Source organism: Salmo salar, chromosome ssa07, assembly GCF_905237065.1.
Source record: "Salmo salar chromosome ssa07, Ssal_v3.1, whole genome shotgun sequence".
Taxonomy (NCBI): Eukaryota; Metazoa; Chordata; class Actinopteri; order Salmoniformes; family Salmonidae; genus Salmo; species Salmo salar.
In genome coordinates, this window is record NC_059448.1 from 35974479 (window position 1) to 35995008 (window position 20530).

General features: G+C 46.1%; 1 protein-coding gene across 1 annotated transcript in view; it reads right to left on the reverse strand.

The window, feature by feature from the left end:
- The window catches only part of LOC106609112 (cadherin EGF LAG seven-pass G-type receptor 1-like), a 130939-nt gene that overhangs the window by 21216 nt on the left and 89193 nt on the right, over positions 1-20530 (reverse strand). Inside the window, 5 exon segments of the mRNA XM_045721890.1 lie at positions 79-264; positions 403-569; positions 10673-10798; positions 10998-11161; positions 12646-12803. Coding sequence (XP_045577846.1) covers positions 79-264; positions 403-569; positions 10673-10798; positions 10998-11161; positions 12646-12803 — 801 coding nt within the window.

The following is a 20530-nucleotide window of genomic DNA, read 5'->3' on the forward strand; positions in this document are numbered from 1 at the left end:
CAGAGTATACGATTTGCTGTGTGTACGTATGCGTGTGTTTGTATCTGTGTCTCGGTGTGTATGTGTATGTCTCAGTACCTCGTACAGTCCGTAGTCCAGTGACACCAAGGCCATGTATTTCATGTCCTTGCCGTCTTTGACGCTCTTCAGCTCCACAAGGACATGGTGCCACTCCCCATCGTTCACCCTGACTTGAGGGAAGCCCAGCACCGCTACCCGCTCAGATCCCAGAAACACCTCAAACCTCACGTACTGATCACTTATCTGAGGGGAGGGTGGGGTGAGACAGAGAGAGAGAAAGACAATTACTACACACAGGCAGTCTACTGAACTTCAATCAACCATACAACACAACTTACCTTCTTGCTCTGTTGTTGCTATTGTGCGTGTACAATAACTCACCAGTAAACTGACAGTAGAGGAGTCTCCAGCGTTAGCCCGCATCAGTGTGCCAGTGCCTTGCCTCGTCCGGAACATCAGGCCCATGTACCAGGGCACAGCGATGGTGATGTCGAGGTCACTCCACGACACCAGGGCCTGGCCGTCAAAGTGCTGCGGGGACGGCATCACTAGAGGAGGAGAATGATACAAAATCAGAATCACATAATATGTTCAATAATCACTGCTATTAAGGCAAATCCCATGTTATACACATCACATGCTAAGTAGGGCTGGGAATTTCCAGGGACCTCACAATAAGATTACATTACATTACATTACATTTAAGTCATTTAGCAGACGCTCTTATCCAGAGCGACTTACAAATTGGTGCATTCACCTTATGATATCCAGTGGAACAACCACTTTACAATAGTGCATCTAAATCTTTTAAGGGGGGGGGGTTAGAAGGATTACTTTATCCTATCCTAGGTATTCCTTAAAGAGGTGGGGTTTCAGGTGTCTCCGGAAGGTGGTGATTGACTCCGCTGTCCTGGCGTCGTGAGGGAGCTTGTTCCACCATTGGGGTGCCAGAGCAGCGAACAGTTTTGACTGGGCTGAGCGGGAACTGTGCTTCCTCAGAGGTAGGGGGGCAGCAGGCCAGAGGTGGATGAACGCAGTGCCCTTGTTTGGGTGTAGGGCCTGATCAGAGCCTGAAGGTATGGAGGTGCCGTTCCCTTCACAGCTCCGTAGGCAATCACCATGGTCTTGTAGCGGATGCGAGCTTCAACTGGAAGCCAGTGGAGAGAGCGGAGGAGCGGGGTGACGTGAGAGAACTTGGGAAGGTTGAACACCAGACGGGCTGCGGCGTTCTGGATGAGTTGTAGGGGTTTAATGGCACAGGCAGGGAGCCCAGCCAACAGCGAGTTGCAGTAATCCAGACGGGAGATGACAAGTGCCTGGATTAGGACCTGCGCCGCTTCCTGTGTGAGGCAGGGTCGTACTCTGCGAATGTTGTAGAGCATGAACCTACAGGATCGGGTCACCGCCTTGATGTTAGTGGAGAACGACAGGGTGTTGTCCAGGATCACGCCAAGGTTCTTAGCACTCTGGGAGGAGGACACAAGGGAGTTGTCAACCGTGATGGCGAGATCATGGAACGGGCAGTCCTTCCCCGGGAGGAAGAGCAGCTCCGTCTTGCCGAGGTTCAGCTTGAGGTGGTGATCCGTCATCCACACTGATATGTCTGACAGACATGCAGAGATGCGATTCGCCGCCTGGTTATCAGAAGGGGGAAAGGAGAAGATTAATTGTGTGTCGTCTGCATAGCAATGATAGGAGAGACCATGTGAGGATATGACAGAGCCAAGTGACTTGGTGTATAGCGAGAATAGGAGAGGGCCTAGAACAGAGCCCTGGGGGACACCAGTGGTGAGAGCGCGTGGTGCGGAGACAGATTCTCGCCACGCCACCTGGTAGGAGCGACCTGTCAGGTAGGACGCAATCCAAGCGTGGGCCGCGCCGGAGATGCCCAACCCGGAGAGGGTGGATAGGAGGATCTGATGGTTCACAGTATCAAAGGCAGCAGATAGGTCTAGAAGGATGAGAGCAGAGGAGAGAGAGTTAGCTTTAGCAGTGCGGAGAGCCTCCGTGACACAGAGAAGAGCAGTCTCAGTTGAATGCCCAGTCTTGAAACCTGACTGATTAGGATCAAGAAGGTCATTCTGAGAGAGATAGCAGGAGAGCTGGCCAAGGACGGCACGTTCAAGAGTTTTGGAGAGAAAAGAAAGAAGGGATACTGGTCTGTAGTTGTTGACATCGGAGGGATCGAGTGTAGGTTTTTTCAGAAGGGGTGCAACTCTCGCTCTCTTGAAGACAGAAGGGACGTAGCCAGCGGTCAAGGATGAGTTGATGAGCGAGGTGAGGTAGGGGAGAAGGTCTACGGAAATGGTCTGGAGAAGAGAGGAGGGGATAGGGTCAAGTGGGCAGGTTGTTGGGCGGCCGGCCGTCACAAGACGCGAGATTTCATCTGGAGAGAGAGGGGAGAAAGAGGTCAAAGCACAGGGTAGGGCAGTGTGAGCAGGACCAGCGGTGTCGTTTGACTTAGCAAACGAGGATCGGATATCGTCAACCTTCTTTTCAAAATGGTTGACGAAGTCATCCGCAGAGAGGGAGGAGGGGGGAGGGGGAGGAGGATTCAGGAGGGAGGAGAAGGTAGCAAAGAGCTTCCTAGGGTTAGAGGCAGATGCTTGGAATTTAGAGTGGTAGAAAGTGGCTTTAGCAGCAGAGACAGAAGAGGAGAATGTAGAGAGGAGGGAGTGAAAGGATGCCAGGTCCGCAGGGGAGGCGAGTTTTCCTCCATTTCCGCTCGGCTGCCCGGAGCCCTGTTCTGTGAGCTCGTAGTGAGTCGTCGAGCCACGGAGCAGGAGGGGAGGACCGAGCCGGCCTGGAGGATAGGGGACAGAGAAAATCAAAGGATGCAGAAAGGGAGGAGAGGAGGGTTGAGGAGGCAGAATCAGGAGATAGGTTGGAGAAGGTTTGAGCAGAGGGAAGAGATGATAGGATGGAAGAGGAGAGAGTAGCGGGAGAGAGAGAGCGAAGGTTGGGACGGCGCAATACCATCCGAGTAGGGGCAGAGTGAGAAGTGTTGGATGAGAGCGATAGGGAAAAGGATACAAGGTCGTGGTCGGAGATTTGGAGGGGAGTTGCAATGAGATTAGTGGAAGAACAGCATCTAGTAAAGATGAGGTCAAGCGTATTGCCTGCCTTGTGAGTAGGGGGGGAAGGTGAGAGGGTGAGGTCAAAAGAGGAGAGGAGTGGAAAGAAGGAGGCAGAGAGGAATGAGTCAAAGGTAGACGTGGGGAGGTTAAAGTCACCCAGAACTGTGAGAGGTGAGCCATCTTCAGGAAAGGAACTTATCAAGGCGTCAAGCTCATTGATGAACTCTCCAAGGGAACCTGGAGGGCGATAAATGATAAGGATGTTAAGCTTGAAAGGGCTGGTAACTGTGACAGCATGGAATTCAAATGAGGAGATAGACAGATGGGTCAGGGTCAAGATATTATATTATCGTGATACTTAGGTGATTCTCAATTTCTATATGTATTGCGATTCGATACTGCGATTTTATTGCGATATAAAGTTCCAAATATATTGCTCACTATATGTCTGCTACAGAGAGACACAAGAGAACATGAGAAAATTTGTTTTGATTAGTCATGGAAATAAAAGTGCTGAAAGCATGTTGGCTCACTGTTTAAAAAGAAGATTGAGAACAAGCTATAGGATGAAAAATACCAGAGTTTTGGCGACTAGCGACTAGCGCTAGCCAGCAAACAAAACAAAAACATTTGTATTTTTACACATCGATACCTGGAGTCAAAGTATCGATACAATATCATCCAAAAACAATATCTCAATATGTAACTGTATTCATTTTTTCCCCCCCATCATTAATGCTTAGTATGTCAGATTTACAGATTGAATGTTGTATTTTTGTATTCTTCCAGGGAGAATAATTACAGTAGCTAATCCACCCCAGCATGTCTAATTCTGCTATAAGACATCATTACTGTCAAAAACCTTGTATCATACAGGACACTAATCCTTCTTTGACAAACATGCCCACAGTATAACACATCACACTCCAGAGCACCCACTAGCCCTGCAGCCAAACAGACACGTTGTAGTCAGTCAGTCAGCCATTCAGTCAGTCAGTATAACAGTTGCATGTCTGTCAGCATAGCACTAGGTTGTTCCCTATGAGACAACTGAAGCGCTAAGCTCTCTCGATCTCCCTCTTCTCCGTAGGGCACATATTTTTACTGACGCACAGAGTACACACACACACACACACACACACACACACACACACACACACACACACACACACACACACACACACACACACACACACACACACACACACACACACACACACACACACACACACACACACACACACACACACACACACACACGCACACACACTCAGAAGATGCATGGGGACCAGCTCCTGAACCGTCGCTCTTTCTGTGTCTCTCCAACGTTTTTTCCACACGATACATTGCTCATTCGCAGTGGCTGGAAAGAGTCAAAAGATGTACATGATGCATAAAGAACAACATCAAAGATAGTCCGGAGTTGGATTCCTTCGAGATACAGTTCATAAGAGAGTGGAGAGCAGAGGAAAGCCAGAAGCTCACACGAAACCTTCACACCAACCTAAACACACTCACAGGTCAGCTGTTGATGTGCAACTAAACAACAACATAAACTCAGGAAAAAAAATAAACGTCCTCTCACTATCAACTGCGTTTATTTTCAGCAAACTTAAAGTGTGTAAATATTGGTATGAACATAAGATTCAACAACTGAGACATAAACTGAACAAGTTCCACAGACATGTGACTAACAGAAATTGAATAATGTCCCTGAACAAAGGGGGGAGGGGGGGGGTCAAAATCGAATGGCTCTAGCTCTCACCATCCGATCCAACAGGGCCCAGACGTGCTCAATGGGATTGAGATCTGGGCTCTTCACTGACCATGGCAGAACACTGACATTCCTGTCTTTCAGGAAATCACGCACAGAACGAGCAGTATGGCTGGTTCATGCTGGAGGGTCATGTCAGGATGAGCCTGCAGGAAGGGTACAACGTTAGGGAGGAGGATGTCTTCCCTGTAACGCACAGCATTGAGATTTCCTGCAATGACAACAAGCTCAGTCCGATGATGCTGTGACACACCACCCCAGACCATGACGGACCCTCCACCTCCAAATCGATCCCGATTCAGAGTACGGGCCACGGTGTAACGCTCATTTCTTCGACGATAAACACGAATCCGACCATCACCTCTGGTGAGACAAAACCGCGACTCGTCAGTGAAGAGCACTTTTTGCCAGTCCTGTCTGGTCCAGCGACGGTGGGTTTGTGCCCATAGGCGACGCTGTTGCCGGTGATGTCTGGTGAGGACCTGCCTTACAACAGGCCTACAAGCACTCAGTCCAGCCTCTCTTAGCATATTGCGGACAGTCTGAGCACTAATGGAGGGATTGTGCGTTCCTGGTGTAACTCGGGCAGTTGTTGTTGCCATCCTGTACCTGTCCCGCAGGTGTGATGTACCGTCTCCCTGTAGCGCTGTCTTAGGTGTCTCACAGTACGGACAATTTATTTCCCTGGCCACATCTGCAGTCCTCATGCCTCCTTGCAGCATGCCTAAAGCACGTTCACACAGATGAGCAGGGACCCTGGAAATCTTTCTTTTGGTGTTTTTCAGAGTCAGTAGAAAGGCCTCTTTAGTGTCCTAAGTTTTCATAACGGGGACCTTAATTGCCTACTGTCTGTAAGATGTTAGTGTCTTAATGACCGTTCCACAGGTGCATGTTCATTAATTGTTTATGGTTCATTGAACAAGCATGGGAAACAGTGTTTAAACCCTTTACAATGAAGATCTGTGAAGTTATTTGGATTTTTACAAATGATCTTTGAAAGACAGGGTCCTGAAAAAGGGACGTTTCTTTTTTGGCTGAGTTTATGTCCAAACCCACAGAATGCGTCTGGGAAATCCTGAATTATCGATTGTCTCGTCATATTTCTCTTACTGCGCCTCTACAGTACAACTGATATGTCTATGGTGTCCCTTGCCACTCTAAAAGTGATATGATGTCTACAGTGAGGGAAAAAAGTATTTGATACCCTGCTGTTTTTGTACGTTTGCCGACTGACAAAGAAATGATCCGTCTATAATTTTAAATGGTAGGTTTATTTGAACAGTGAGAGACAGAATAACAACAAAAAAGTCAAAAATGTTAAAAATTGATTTGAATTTTAATGAGGGAAATAAGTATTTGACCACCTCTCAATCAGAAAGATTTCTGGCTCCCAGGTGTCTTTTATACAGGTAACGAGCTGAGATTAGGAGCACACTCTTAAAGGGAGTGCTCCTAATCTCAGCTTGTTACCTGTATAAAAGACACCTGTCCACAGAAGCAATCAATCAATCAGATTCCAAACTCTCCACCATGGCCAAGACCAAAGAGCTCTCCAAGGATGTCAGGGACATGATTGTAGACCTACACAAGGCTGGAATGGGCTACAAGACCATCGCCAAGCAGCTTGGTTAGAAGGTGACAACAGTTGGTGCGATTATTCGCAAATGGAAGAAACACAAAAGAACTGTCAATCTCCCTCGGCCTGGGGCTCCATGCAAGATCTCACCTCGTGGAGTTGCAATGATCATGAGAACGGTGAGGAATCAGCCCAGAACAACACGGGAGGATCTTGTCAATGATCTCAAGGCAGCTGGGACCATAGTCATCAAGAAAACAATTGGTAACACATTACGCCGTGAAGGACTGAAATCCTGCAGCGCCCGCAAGGTCCCCCTGCTCAAGAAAGCACATGTACATGCCCGTCTGAAGTTTGCCAATGAACATCTGAATGATTCAGAGGACAACTGGGTGAAAGTGTTGTGGTCAGATGAGACCAAAATGGAGCTCTTTGGCATCAACTCAACTCGCCGTGTTTGGAGGAGGAGGAATGCTGCCTATGACCCCAAGAACACCATCCCCACCGTCAAACATGGAGGTGGAAACATTATGCTTTGGGGGTGTTTTTCTGCTAAGAGGACAGGACAACTTCACCGCATCAAAGGGACGATGGATGGGGCCATGTACCGTCAAATCTTGGGTGAGAACCTCCTTCCCTCAGCCAGGGCATTGAAAATGGGTCGTGAATGGGTATTCCAGCATGACAATGACCCAAAACACATGGCCAAGGCAACAAAGGAGTGGCTCAAGAAGAAGCATATTAAGGTCCTGGAGTGGCCTAGCCAGTCTCCAGACCTTAATCCCATAGAAAATCTGTGGAGGGAGCTGAAGGTTCGAGTTGCCAAACGTCAGCCTTGAAACCTTAATGACTTGGAGAAGATCTGCAAAGAGGAGTGGGACAAAATCCCTCCTGAGATGTGTGCAAACCTGGTGGCCAACTACAAGAAACGTCTGACCTCTGTGATTGCCAACAAGGGTTTTGCCACCAAGTACTAAGTCATGTTTTGCAGAGGGGTCAAATACTTATTTCCCTCATTAAAATGCAAATAATTTTATAACATTTTTGACATGCGTTTTTCTGGATTTTTTTGTTGTTATTCTGTCTCTCACTGTTCAAATAAACCTACCATTAAAATTATAGACTGATCATTTCTTTGTCAGTGGGCAAACGTACAAAATCAGCAGGGAATCAAATACTTTCTTCCCTCACTGTATGGTTCCTGTGCTGTCCGTACCCATGATATAACGTCTATGGTTTCTACTTCCTACACAGCTTGTCAACAAGTAGTGAAGCAGCCAAACCCTCCGTGTTACTTCTGTTCCTAAGTCCAACTACAGATACTCGATCTGCTGCCTGGCATCACTACACAGCTACCTCATCCAACCCAGACTACGTGGAGATATTTTGTCAAATATCAATGTGTGTGTGTTTTATAATTGTTTGGAAGCAGGGCCTAGAGCAGGGGTGTCAAACTCAAATACCCAGTGGGCCAAAATGTAAAACCTGAACAAAGTCGCGGGCCAACATTGAACAAATGAACCTTTTAATATGGACCCAAACAAGTTTTGCTTTAACATTGAATATGGAACAAGCATCGCTTATTACCATACAATATATAATTTAATAGTGGAGACATGCAAAATCGAATTTCAAATGAAAAAAACACATCAATGGCATTCATTTATTAAATAAATAACATTTAAATAAAAATCGTATGCCTCTTTTCTATTTGCAGCCTTCTGATTTAAATACCAAAATAAACTTTTTCCACTGGCTAATAATTTTACAAATAAAATGATAATACTCCACGGATGAAGACTGACAGCTGAGCAGTATCAGATGCGTCGCAGCTCTCATCCACAGCGAGGGAGAACGCAACGAAATATTTTCCCTTTTCCATCAGCTGGTCATACAGATTGGTGGCAAGATCACATGTGCGATCAGCTACTGTGTTCCTGCTCAGGCTCACGTTTGAAAATGCTTGCTTTTTCTCTGGGCATACGAGGTCACAAACTTTCATCATGCACTTTTTCACTAACTCTCCCTCATTAAAGGGCCGGGCTGATTTTGCGATCTCTGCTGCCACTATATAACTAGCCTTTACAGCAGCCTCACTTTTGTATGTGGCTTTTTTGAACATATTCTGTTGTGAAACCAAACTTCTTTTCATCTCCTCTACTTTCTGGCTCCTTTGAGTCATGTCCAGGTCCTTGTATTTGTCATGGTGTTTCGTTTCATAGTGTCGTCTAATGTTGTACTCCTTACTTACAGCCACGTTGACTCCACAAACAAGACAAACAGGTTTGTCTTTTACATATGTAAACATATATTCTGCCTCCCACTTGTCCAGAAAGCTCCTGTTTTCTGCCTTTCTTTTCGCCATTTGTGGGAAGGGATAGCGCGCTGACAGTTGTAGCGTCTATGTTGCTATGACTACTGTCACAGAGGAGAGGGCGTTTCTGGGTCCTGTCCTGATTGGCGCGCGAAAACAACAGCAGAGCATTATGGGATTCGTAGTATTAGCGGTGAATGCGCTGTATAATACCGGCGGGCAAGCTCTAGTAGTAATTTGGTATTGTCTCGCGGGCCAAATTTGGCCCGCGGGCCAGAGTTTGACACCCATAGCCTAGAGGGTAAATCAAAGCCACCCTCTTACTGTTTTATAACTCAGTAGGAATATTACTCATAGTAATTTAGTAGCATTCATTTTACTCAGGTAAAAATAACAATATTTTTGGCAAGTGTTCTGGTTCTATTGCCCTGGCCTTGGATAGTTTCCCAAATAAAGAAATTGCTTTGGACATAACGCTGACACACAGGCACACACACACAGTCGCACACCGTTGCACACACACACACACACACACACACACACACACACACACACACACACACACACACACACACACACACACACACACACACACACACACACACACACACACACACACACACACACACACACACACACGCGCGCACACACTACAGCTTCCCTTGATGACTTTAGATGTCTCTGTGTGCGAGACAGGACAGGCACAGAGTGAGTCACTTAGTTTAACCCTTTCAGAGGAACACACACCATTTCAGTACCCCGCTCCGGACCACAAAACCAGTAAATCACTGTCATACAAGCATACAGCGCTATCATTAGGCCTGTTAGACACACACACACACACCACACCCCACCACACCTCACCTCACCCCACCCATCATCCATCCCTAGTGGGGGATATGAGCAACAGAACAGTCAGGATCAAAACAGGGCAAGCTATAACAGTGTAACCACACATCATATATCTGTCTATCACACACCCACACCTGTCCATCAGCACGGGAGTATATAGGACTGCTATGATTGGTACTGTATATCCATACTACAGGAGCTCCGTGGTCTATTCCATGTAAACATTCTGGCTCAACAACAGAGGGGCAACCACAGGGTCCGCGTGTGTGTCCCCGTCCCTTGATCCTGGAACTGATATGTGAGTCAGAGTTGGTCTTTGTCTCATTAGTGAAATAGACAACAGCTCTTTGGGCTATGTTCTAAGTTTCACTATTATACTAACATCTAGCTTCTGCATAGCACGTGTATGAGTCAGTAATGACCAGTCACCTCAGGTTCCTGCTGGATCTCTATCCGCAGATACACTTCCTTCACACACACACACACACACACACACGCACACACGCACACACGCACACACGCACACACGCACACACGCACACACACGCACTCACACCCTTCTTGATCGCTATCTGAAAAGACACTTCCTTCACAGGAAGCTAAGCCACATTAACTCCAGTGTCCTTCCTCATGCAATCAACTGTAACACAAACAAGTCCAGCTCACACTGATGCGTACAGATGTTGACCCAGATATTCAATATGAGGGACCTTCACTGTAACACGCACAGCAGCAGTCCTTATGCCATCTTGAAACACACACACACACACACACGTAACAGAATTGCTTCCGTCCCTCTCCTTGCCCCAACCTGGGCTTGAACCAGGGACCCTCTGAACACATTGACAACAGCCACTCAACAAAGCGATGTTGCCGATCGCTCCACAAAAGCCGTGGCGCAGCAAGGGGAACAACTACTTCTAGGTCTCAGAGCAACTGACGTCACCGATTGAACACTACTATCGTGCACCGCTAACTAGCTAGCCATTTCACATCGGCTACACACACACACACACACACACACACACACACACACACACACACACACACACCCTCACCTTGTTCGCAGTTCTTGCCCCCGTAGCCCAGAGGACAGTCACAGCTGTAGGTGTTCCACTTGTTGACACACACTCCTCCGTTCTGACACAAATCCTTAATACAGAAGTTCATCTTGGCAGGACAACCTACATGGGTCATGATAGATGTCAATCAGTAGCAGTAAACAAACAACACAGCTAACCTGAGTAAAGATCACAAAAATATATGTTTCTATGAATTAATTAATTAATAGCCTGGTGAATGAATCAATTAATGAATGGTTGGATGGACAGACGGACGGACAAACAAACGACGAACAACGAGTGAACCAACAAAGGTTGTTACCTGCAGTGGTTCCGTTGTTAGCGATGAAGCTGGCCATGTCGGTGGGTTTGCTGTCGATGCTCAGGTTCCTCATGCAGCCCACAAAGTCTCTGTTCCTCACAGGGAAGTCCTCGGGCAGGTTGGGAACACCACCCAGCAGCAGCGGTCCTGTCAGGTCCAATGATCTGCAGGGGAGAGTACAGGAAACTGGGTCAGAATGGAGACAAAATGGCACTTAGAGTTCCTCTAATGGTTCTGGATCCAAAATGGCGCCCCAGCCCCCAATGGATTAGGAGCTAAAGATGGACCAACAAAGTGCCAACTGATGGGTAATGGACTTAGGTGAAAACGAAAGTCACACACTATATTGAACACCCTTTCTTTAAAATGAATGCAATGACAGGACCAACGTTCCACAACAGAGTGCCTGTGACAGACACCAAAGTGTTCCTCAAAGGTTCTTAAGTTTTCTAAAGGGGACTACAGGGTACTGATGGTGTGAGTAGTATGGTTACCCTGCAAAAGGTTATTTGTCACAGGCCTTGTTGACTGAAAGGACAAAGCCACTGTAACCCAGCTAGCTAGCTTGATTCATTCCTCATCCTGTAACACCACCAACAGCCCAGAAGACTTAGCAGGCAGCAAGGACGCTGGCTAAAGAAGCCACTTAGCTTACACACACGCCTCTAAACTTAAAAAACATCCAACGCCCAGGGTTTAACGTGAGTTATTGTGACGCAACACCAATGCATAACATAAAACATATGATCAATTTGAATACGGCAAAAGGCCAATGTCATATGGTCTAAAAATGCCATGTTAACTCGTGTGGTGTCCCACAAGGTATGTGTTGAACGAGTGTCACACAAAGTATGTGTTGAACGAGTGTCACACAATGTATGCTATTTTGGGCCGGTCCTTTGTAGCGATTGTTGCCTCTCACTTGAGGAGAAGCAGCTAGGGTGAGGTCTGACCGATAAATAGGTAAACAGATAGATAGTGTGTGCGTGCGTCGTAACTTTCACTCCTCCGTTAAAGACGTAACCTAAAAGCCTGGGTGTCGGCCTCGGAGTCAAACGGAGCCACGTAATTTACTGTAGAACAGCTCCGAGCCTATCATAGTGGAGCGACATGTTCTAAAAGAATGCAGCCTCATTACCCCGTTCCTTTGATGTGTTTTTCTTCTTTTCCTGAATGTGTTCTAGCTCGCTGCCTTGCCTAACGTCCCTAATTTGAAAAGGATCTTGGGTTCAGATACAGAAACAATTAGTTGCAGTAGTAAACGTCTGAAAGATGAAGTAAAGGTTAAGCCATGTTAGGCTGTGTAAGAGGCTACGTCTGAGATAATTCGTCTGACAATTGAGAGCATGTCAATCCTGAGAGATTAAGAGAGAGAAAGGCAAGGTAATGTGGTGTAATGAAGGTGACTGAACATCAGTCTTGCACTTACAACACTGACTCCTATTAGCCTAACACATATTAGTCTCAATGAAGGTAGTGGAATGAACCTGAAGACAGAGGGGGAGGGAGAAAGGGAGACAGAGAGAGAGAAGAGAGGGAGAGAGAAGAAAGAGAGAGAAAGAGAGAGAGAGAAAGAGAGAGAGAGAGAGAGAGAGAGAGAGAGAGGAGTGAGCGAGCGAGTGAATGAAAAACACAGAGAGACACTCACTTTTTCTGTCCTGTTTGGGTTCCCTGGGCAGCACAGGAGTAATTGCCGATCTGGTTGCCAAAACGAACTGCCATGGCAATGTCACAGTCGTCCACAGCAACCACAGCCACCTTCTCACCTGAGGGTCCATGGGGGATCCCCAGTCGACCAATGTTGGGCTGGAACACAGAGGTCGTAGGTCTGATGATTATTACAGGAATGGTAAAAACAACTACCATCAATAATGGAGGAATGAAGAAGTTGCCCTCCTTTGAAAATATTTTTTTACTCATTCTTTACTGTTTGAAAATAGTTTGCATTCTAAAGATTGCATGAAACTTAGAAACACTAAAAATCTATTAGGTTAATTTGGTCATAATGGACACTGATGAGAGCAATTATCCTGCTCAAGGGCTCTGTCCTATGAATGTTGATCTGAGAGAAATTAAGATCAGTTTAGAAAATCTGATTAAATTGGTTTTAATCGCAGTGTCAAAGCTCAGGCTGAACATTCATTTGCAGCAATATATTTCCTCTAACAATAGGCAAGCAGTGGGCTTGTGTGGAAAGACCAGTATTGTCTCACAGTGTATTTACTCCACAGCCTGGCCTGAGACCACAGATTAGTTGATTATCTGTCTCTCTGTCTCCCTGGAAAACAGTAAAGAGGTAAATAGTCTACCCGTACAATAACTCCCGTACAGATCCCAACTCAGATGAACAGTAAAGAACTTGCCCCTACAATAACTAACTAGAGATCACAATGCAGATGACCACAGAGTTTACAGAAGATAGGAAGGGTTTTAATCCTGGGTGCTTAAAGATTGGGCTAGAAGAGAGGAAGAGAATCAGAAGGGGAGAATGCGAGAGGAAGAAAAAGAGATAGAGGGGCCGGCAGAGTGTTTATCACTGACAAATAACATTAAAGTAATAGCACAGTGTATGGTAGGGCAGACAGACTGTGGGAGGAAAGAAATACAGAAATAGAGAGGGAGACTATAGTTAGAAAGAAGTGGAAAGAGAAAAAAAATTAGAGAAAAACAAGAGAAAGTTGTAAGCGAGACAGAGAAACAGAGAGCGAGCTCCGTTTTGGGTCAGAGCAGTCCCAGGGTGGCACAGTTGCCAGGACACAATATCCTTTAGCAGCACTATCACTACCACTCCTTTAGCCCCACCCCTTTCCACGCCTCTCCACCTTCAAAACACTTTCACATTTTCCACATAAAGACCTATCTAAACAACAGTGCGCTTCTGACCTCGTTACACTCTCTCCCTACGTTACACTCTATCTGTCCCCGTTTCTCTCTCTCTCACACACACACGCGCACACACACACATACAAACACACGCACACAAACAGGGTTTAACAGGGACGGTGTGGGTCTAGCAGTGAGGGTATTTGATCCCTTTCCTGTGGAAGTGTGACAATGGGGAGGATGGGCTGTTGAAAGGCAGGCAGGCGTGGTCCAGCAGCAGCAGCAGCAGCAGGAGCAGACCATTGTGGGATAGCTCTCAGACAACACACCACCAACTGTGTCTGGCCGTTTACAAAGTACAAAAGCTTAATAAAAGGTAATTCGGACAGGCCTGGTCTGAGGATGTAAGTCATTTTAGGTTACTGTTCTTTGCAGTGTAACCTCAATTGAAACCCCAAGATATTCCCTGGCTCATAGAGGGAGAGAGAGAGAGAGAGAGAGAGAGAGATAGAAAATGAGAGAGAGAATGATAGAGAGAGGTAGGAAGTATAGAGCGCGAAAGCTTTGAACTTTTAAGTAGAGGTAGCGAGCCGAGCGGGCGGCGGGCGTTTCCTGAGGTTGAGCCAACTTCTCTTGGTACCACGTACAGCTCAGTACCGCACAATGCCCTGGTCTGCACTCACACTGGGTCAACCTGTAGAGCGTCATAACTCTGGCTGGCCAGGCCTGATTTAAGAGCTGCACTGGGAGCTGGCTGGCTACGCTCTGAAGGCACAACTAGTACTCTATAATAGTTTGATTTACTATAAGAGCTTGAATAGAGAGCTAAGCATCACGGCTCTCTGTCTAATCTCTTTATCAGAGAGCAGAGTGAGGGAAAGTAGTGGCACCATTACTGCCAAATGTGCACATATACACGTGAACACACGAATGCAAGCAAGCACACACTCACACACACACATGCACACACACACTTACTGCCAAAGACAAGAAAATAATTGCTTCCTCGCCTTGCCACATAACCATGAGAAAAGATCGGTATTCGATGAGAAACAGTTTCCTGGAAAAATAACACGAGGCCGAGTTACACGCCTGTCATTCCTCCATGTTTCAACACCAAGGAAGATCTGCGCTAAATTAATGAGTGTAAGTGAACGAGAGAAAGGACGAGCAGTTCTCAGAGTGGATAATGAACATTACCCTCATAGCTGTGTGTAGGTGAAGTGTCTGCTGAATGACCATAGAAGTCTAGTGGATGTTGTAGTAGATGTTGTAGCCAGCACCCCATTGACAGGCCAGGCCAGCAGATCAATGGCTCTCAGGGTGAAGGGTCAATGGTATACAGTACTGGCCTCCTAAGTAGACACTCAGACACTCTGGTTATGTTCCAAATGGCACCCTATTTAACACACTACTTTCGACCAATGTAGGGCTCTGGTCAAAAGTAGTGCAGTGCACTACATAGGGAATAGGCTGACACTCTCCGTGTCAGCCTAGTGACACTGTATGATTAATGAGACGAGGGGTGAAGCCACTCCATTGGCACGCAGAGCGGCACATTAACAGTGACGCATGCATGCGCACACACACACATGCACACACACACTCAATGAAACCCCACTCGATACTTGGCTTGGCACACCAGGCCTCTCTTTACGCATTGGCAGCAACACACACTCAGCAGCAGTGGACTGGAAAAGAGTTGGGTGTGTGTATGTGTATGTTTATGCCCAGGGGGAACGGGAGGGCTGTGTTTGGGCAGGTACAATATAATATCCTCTTTACAGTTACCTTTAGAACAGAAACACAAATACATAACTGAGCTCAGGTGCATCCGGTTTCCATTGATCATCCTTGAGATGTTTCTACAACTTCACTGGAGTCCACCTGTGGTAATTTCAATTGATTGGACATGATTTGGAAAGGCACACACCTGTCTATATAAGGTCCCACAGTTGACAGTGCATGTCAGAGAAAAAAAACAAGCCATGAGGTCGAAGGAATTGTCCGTAGAGTGCCAAGACCGGCTTGTGTCGAGGTACAGATCTGGAGAAGGGTATCAAAAAATGTCTGCCGCATTGAAGGTCCCCAAGAACACAGCGGCCTCCATCATTCTTAAATGGAAGAAGTTTGGAACCACCAAGACTCTTCCTAGACCTGGCCGCCCGGCCAAACTGAGCAATCGGGGGCAAACTGAGCAATCCAGAGTTCCTATGTGGAGATGTGAGAACCTTCCAGAAGGATAACCCTCTCTGCAGCACTCCACCAATCAGGGCTTTATGGTAGAGTGGCCAGACAGAAGCCTCTCCTCAGTAAAAGGCACATGACAGCCCGCTTGGAGTTTGCCAAATGGCGCCTAAAGGACTCTTGGACCATGTGAAACAAGATGATCTGGTCTGATGAAACCAAGACTGAACTCTTTGGCCTGAATGCAAAGCGTCACGTCTGGGGAAAACCAGGCACCGCTCATCACCTGGCCAATACCATCCCTACGGTGAAGCACGGTGGTGGCAGCATCATTTGGGTCAAGTCTCTGAATGTCCTTGATTGACCCAGCCAGAGCCCGGAACCCGATCGAACATCTCTTGAGAGACCTGAAAATACCTGTGTGGCGACGCTCCCCATCCAACCTGACAAAGCTTGAGAGGATCTGCAGAGAAGAATGGGAGAAACTCCCCAAATACAGGTGTGCCAAGCTTGTTGCGTCATACCGAAGACTCGAGTCTGTAATTGCTGTAGAGGGCATTTAGGCCACACAAGGTGGATGCCACAGGAAATTCGAGGCCCGGTGAGAATATTATCAAGTGTGTGCAGCCTGCACAAGAAACAAAGCAGAGCTCATGCCTTTCATGAGACTTTTTTCAAATCATTATCAGAGTCGTATCAAAACAAACAGCTCAACGTTTTAATCACAGCTAAAGTTGAATAAATAACTCTAAATTAAGCATATAGGAGGATCTGCTTCTTTGTTAACTGCTCAACACAGAATAGCCGCATATGCGCACACAGAAATCATTTGGAGAAAATGTCCTTTCAATTTTATTTAGCTATGTTACATAGCACCGTCATACTATAAAACAATGCCACAGAATTCTAAGCAAATCTTGTCTGCTAAATGAATTAGTGTAGCCCACAGCCATATGGCATAGCCAGAACAGGACCGAACATAAGGACAACTCAGAGTATGCTATTCTGTTCTTCTGAAATAGACTACATTTTCCTTATATCATGTTTCTTTAGACCTGCCTAAAATAAATCATAGATTTATTGTGAAGGTGTAGGCTATATTAAATGGATTTATTAGACTTTTTAAAATGTAGTTGTTGCAAAGGTCGTAGGCTATGCGTGGAAGCCAGGAGATGCTAAATGTGTTTATGTTAATTAAAGTGTAATTTACTGTGAAACCAGCAGTTATTTGCTTGACAATCACCGGGTGTTAAAATTTCATGACCAGCACAGCCCTACTCAGGACGTTATATAATTAAGCAATAAGGCCCAAGGAGGTGTGGTATATGGCCAATATACCACGGCAAACGGTTGTTCTTATGCACAACGCAATGCGGAGTGCCTGGATACAGCCCTTAGCCATGGTATATTGGCCATATACCACAAACCCCAAAGGTGCCTTGTTGCTATTATAAACTGGTTACCAACATAATTAGAGCAGTAAATAAGTAATTTTGCATCATACCAGGGATTTTTCTGGCATTGAAATTCTTCGGTGGGTCGACTAAGTCCAAACAGTGTAAAAATGTTTTTTATAAAAAAATATGTTTTATAATAAAAGCACTTCTAAAATTCAGCATCGGCGACGGGCCGACCACGCCCATTGCCACGCCCCCTTATTACACCCACCACCTAAGCCCCTTTTTAATCCAGAACAAACTCTGCTTTCCGTGGTATATTTAAGCAGTAAGGCATGAGGGCGTGAGGTATATTGGCCATATACCACAGACCCTGAGGGGCCTCATTGCTATACTAAGAGCAGTAAAAATAAATGTTTTGTCATACCCGTGGTATATGGTCTGATATTCCATGACCGTCAGCCAATCAGCATTCAGGACTCGAACCACCCAGTTTATAGTTAAGCAATAAGGCCCGAGGAGGTGTGGTATATGGCCAATATACCACAACTAAGGGCTGTTCTTTGCTCGACGCAACGCGGATACAGCCATTAGCCGTGGTAAATTGGTCATATACTGTACTACAAACCCCCAAGGTGCCTTATTGCTATTATAAACTGGTTACCAATGTAATTAGAACAGTAAAAAGTTTTGTTTTGTCATACCCGTGATATACCACGGCTTTCAGCCAATCAGTATTCAGGGCTCAAACCACCCAGTTCATAATGTCTACTATACCACGGCTTTCAGCCAATCAGCATCCAGGACCCAAACTACCCGGTTTATAATATACAGTACATGTATGGTAAAATCAGAGGTGATATATATGTATTGCAGCAGGTGATATACATTATGCAGGTATGCAATTTATAATGAGAACACACCTCCGTCTCTGGCACAGTGCCATTCTCCCCCGGGACCTGGCAGGTGTCTACCTGTACCTGGGTGCCCCCTGGGGTCTCATGGTAACCACAGACATCCCTCTTTCCTGTCTAGTACCCTTAAAGGGGCAATCAGCTGTTGAAACAATAACAAAGCTGCCACCCCGTCACTGATTTGGTAAGTAGCTGAGGGTTGAGGCTGGAGAAATGTAACCAATCTCAAATGCAGATTGCCCCTTTAAATGCATGTGCTGGTTCTTCACTTCTGAACCACTTTGTTGAGTTAGCCAATGTGAGTGGTGGTGGCAGCAGGCTACTGTATTAGCACACCAGACTTTCTTCAACAGAAGCTAGTAGTTAGTAAAACCACACAGAGTGGAGGATATGTAGTCAGTCTCACCTTTGTGTTCCCCTATGTCCTCAGCCATGCAGGGCCGGGAATGCAGGTGTTTTATCACTAGAGTGTGTAATTGCATGGTATGTTCTAATCTAGAGAAAAAAGAGAAAAAGAGAGATAGACCGAGAGAGGAGAGAAAGAAAGATGGAGAGGAACAGATGCAGGTCCAGATGTTGTATATGGGGGTCCACACCGAACGGTGAAGGGTCTGCAGCAGATGTGCTCGAAACTCACTTCACACTCACACACACTGAAATCCCAGGATAGGGGTCCGATATGTGTCTGACGTATTGACGCATGCGCAGGGGCAACTGCTCGGCCTGCGACCGCAAGGCACTACGGAGGGTAGTGCGTACGGCACAGGACATCACTGGGGCCAAGCTTCCTGCCATCTAGGACCTCTATACCAGGCGGTGTCAGAGGAAGGCTATAAAAATTGTCAAAGACTCCAACCACTCTAGACTGTTCTCTCTGCTACTGCACGGCAAGCGGTACCGGAGTGCCAAATCTAGGTCCAAAAGGGCCTTTCAACAGCTTTTACCCCCATGCCATAAGACTCCTGAACAGCTAATCAAATGGCTACCCCCCCCACCCCCTGTAGCCTCGCTATTGTTATTTTACTGCTGCTCTTTAACTATTTGTTAAATTTATTTCTTATTTTTGTACTTATCTATTTTTTACTTAACACATATTTTTATTAAAACTGCATTGTTGGTTAAGGGATTGTAAGTAAGCATTTCACTGTACTGTCTACACCTGTTGTATTTGGCGCAAATACAATTTGATTTGAAACATTACCATTTACCCAGCTATCGGCTGGTCACAAGTGTCTCACACACACACGCACACACAGAGGAAACTTCCCCAATACAGCTCCAAGACATACATACAGTAGACATTTGACTAAGTCCTGTGTGAAATAATGTTGCCCTTTATATGGAATGGGGCTTTCAGTGACACTGACTGTTATTCAGCATACCGACAGATAGATCTGTATGTATGGGAGAAATGTATCAAGTTGCACCAGAGTTTTACGCATAAATGAAGGCCTAGGCCCTATACAGTTTCAGTTTCAACAGAGTTTCTGATCCCCCGACTAAAAGTGGACTTGGCTCACAGACAGGGCCCCCTGGGAGTCTCCAGTTTACCCCCTTTCCTTCTCTCTTTCTCCCCCTCTTTCTTTCTCTCGCTCTCTGGGGTGTTGACAATTCTGCCGTTCATCTCCTAGCTCGTCTCTGGGGACGATAGCCTAGCTGGTGCCATAGCAACACACTTGATCCATACGGCGACTGACAAAGAGGAGAAGGTCAGAGAACACAAGCAACAAGTAACACACACAGACAGACGCACACACAAACGCACGCACAAACGCACGCACACACACACTCACTCTCTCTTCTCACCGCCTCTTTGAGTGTGTGAACCAACTAACTCTCGCTCTGTGTACTTGTTTTCAGCTCTAACACAAGTCAGTACAGGCAAACATGTTATGGCCTCACGTTTTTTTTTACACTTTAGTCATTTAGCAGACAATCTTATCCATTGCGACTTACAGTTAGTGCATTGATCTTAAGATAACTAGGTGGGACAACCACATATGTCAGTCATAGTAAGTACATTTCCCTCAAAGTTGCTTTCAGCAAAGTCAGTGGTACTAGAGGGGAAAAGTCAAGTGTGAGTGTTAGTTTGCGAAAGTTTCAAAAAATGTTTTACCACTCAGTGTGCCCTGCAGCACAGTATGTAGGGTATAAGATTACTGACAGAGCTGACAACACAGAAAACACTGCAGTAACTACCCCAAAACAGCCC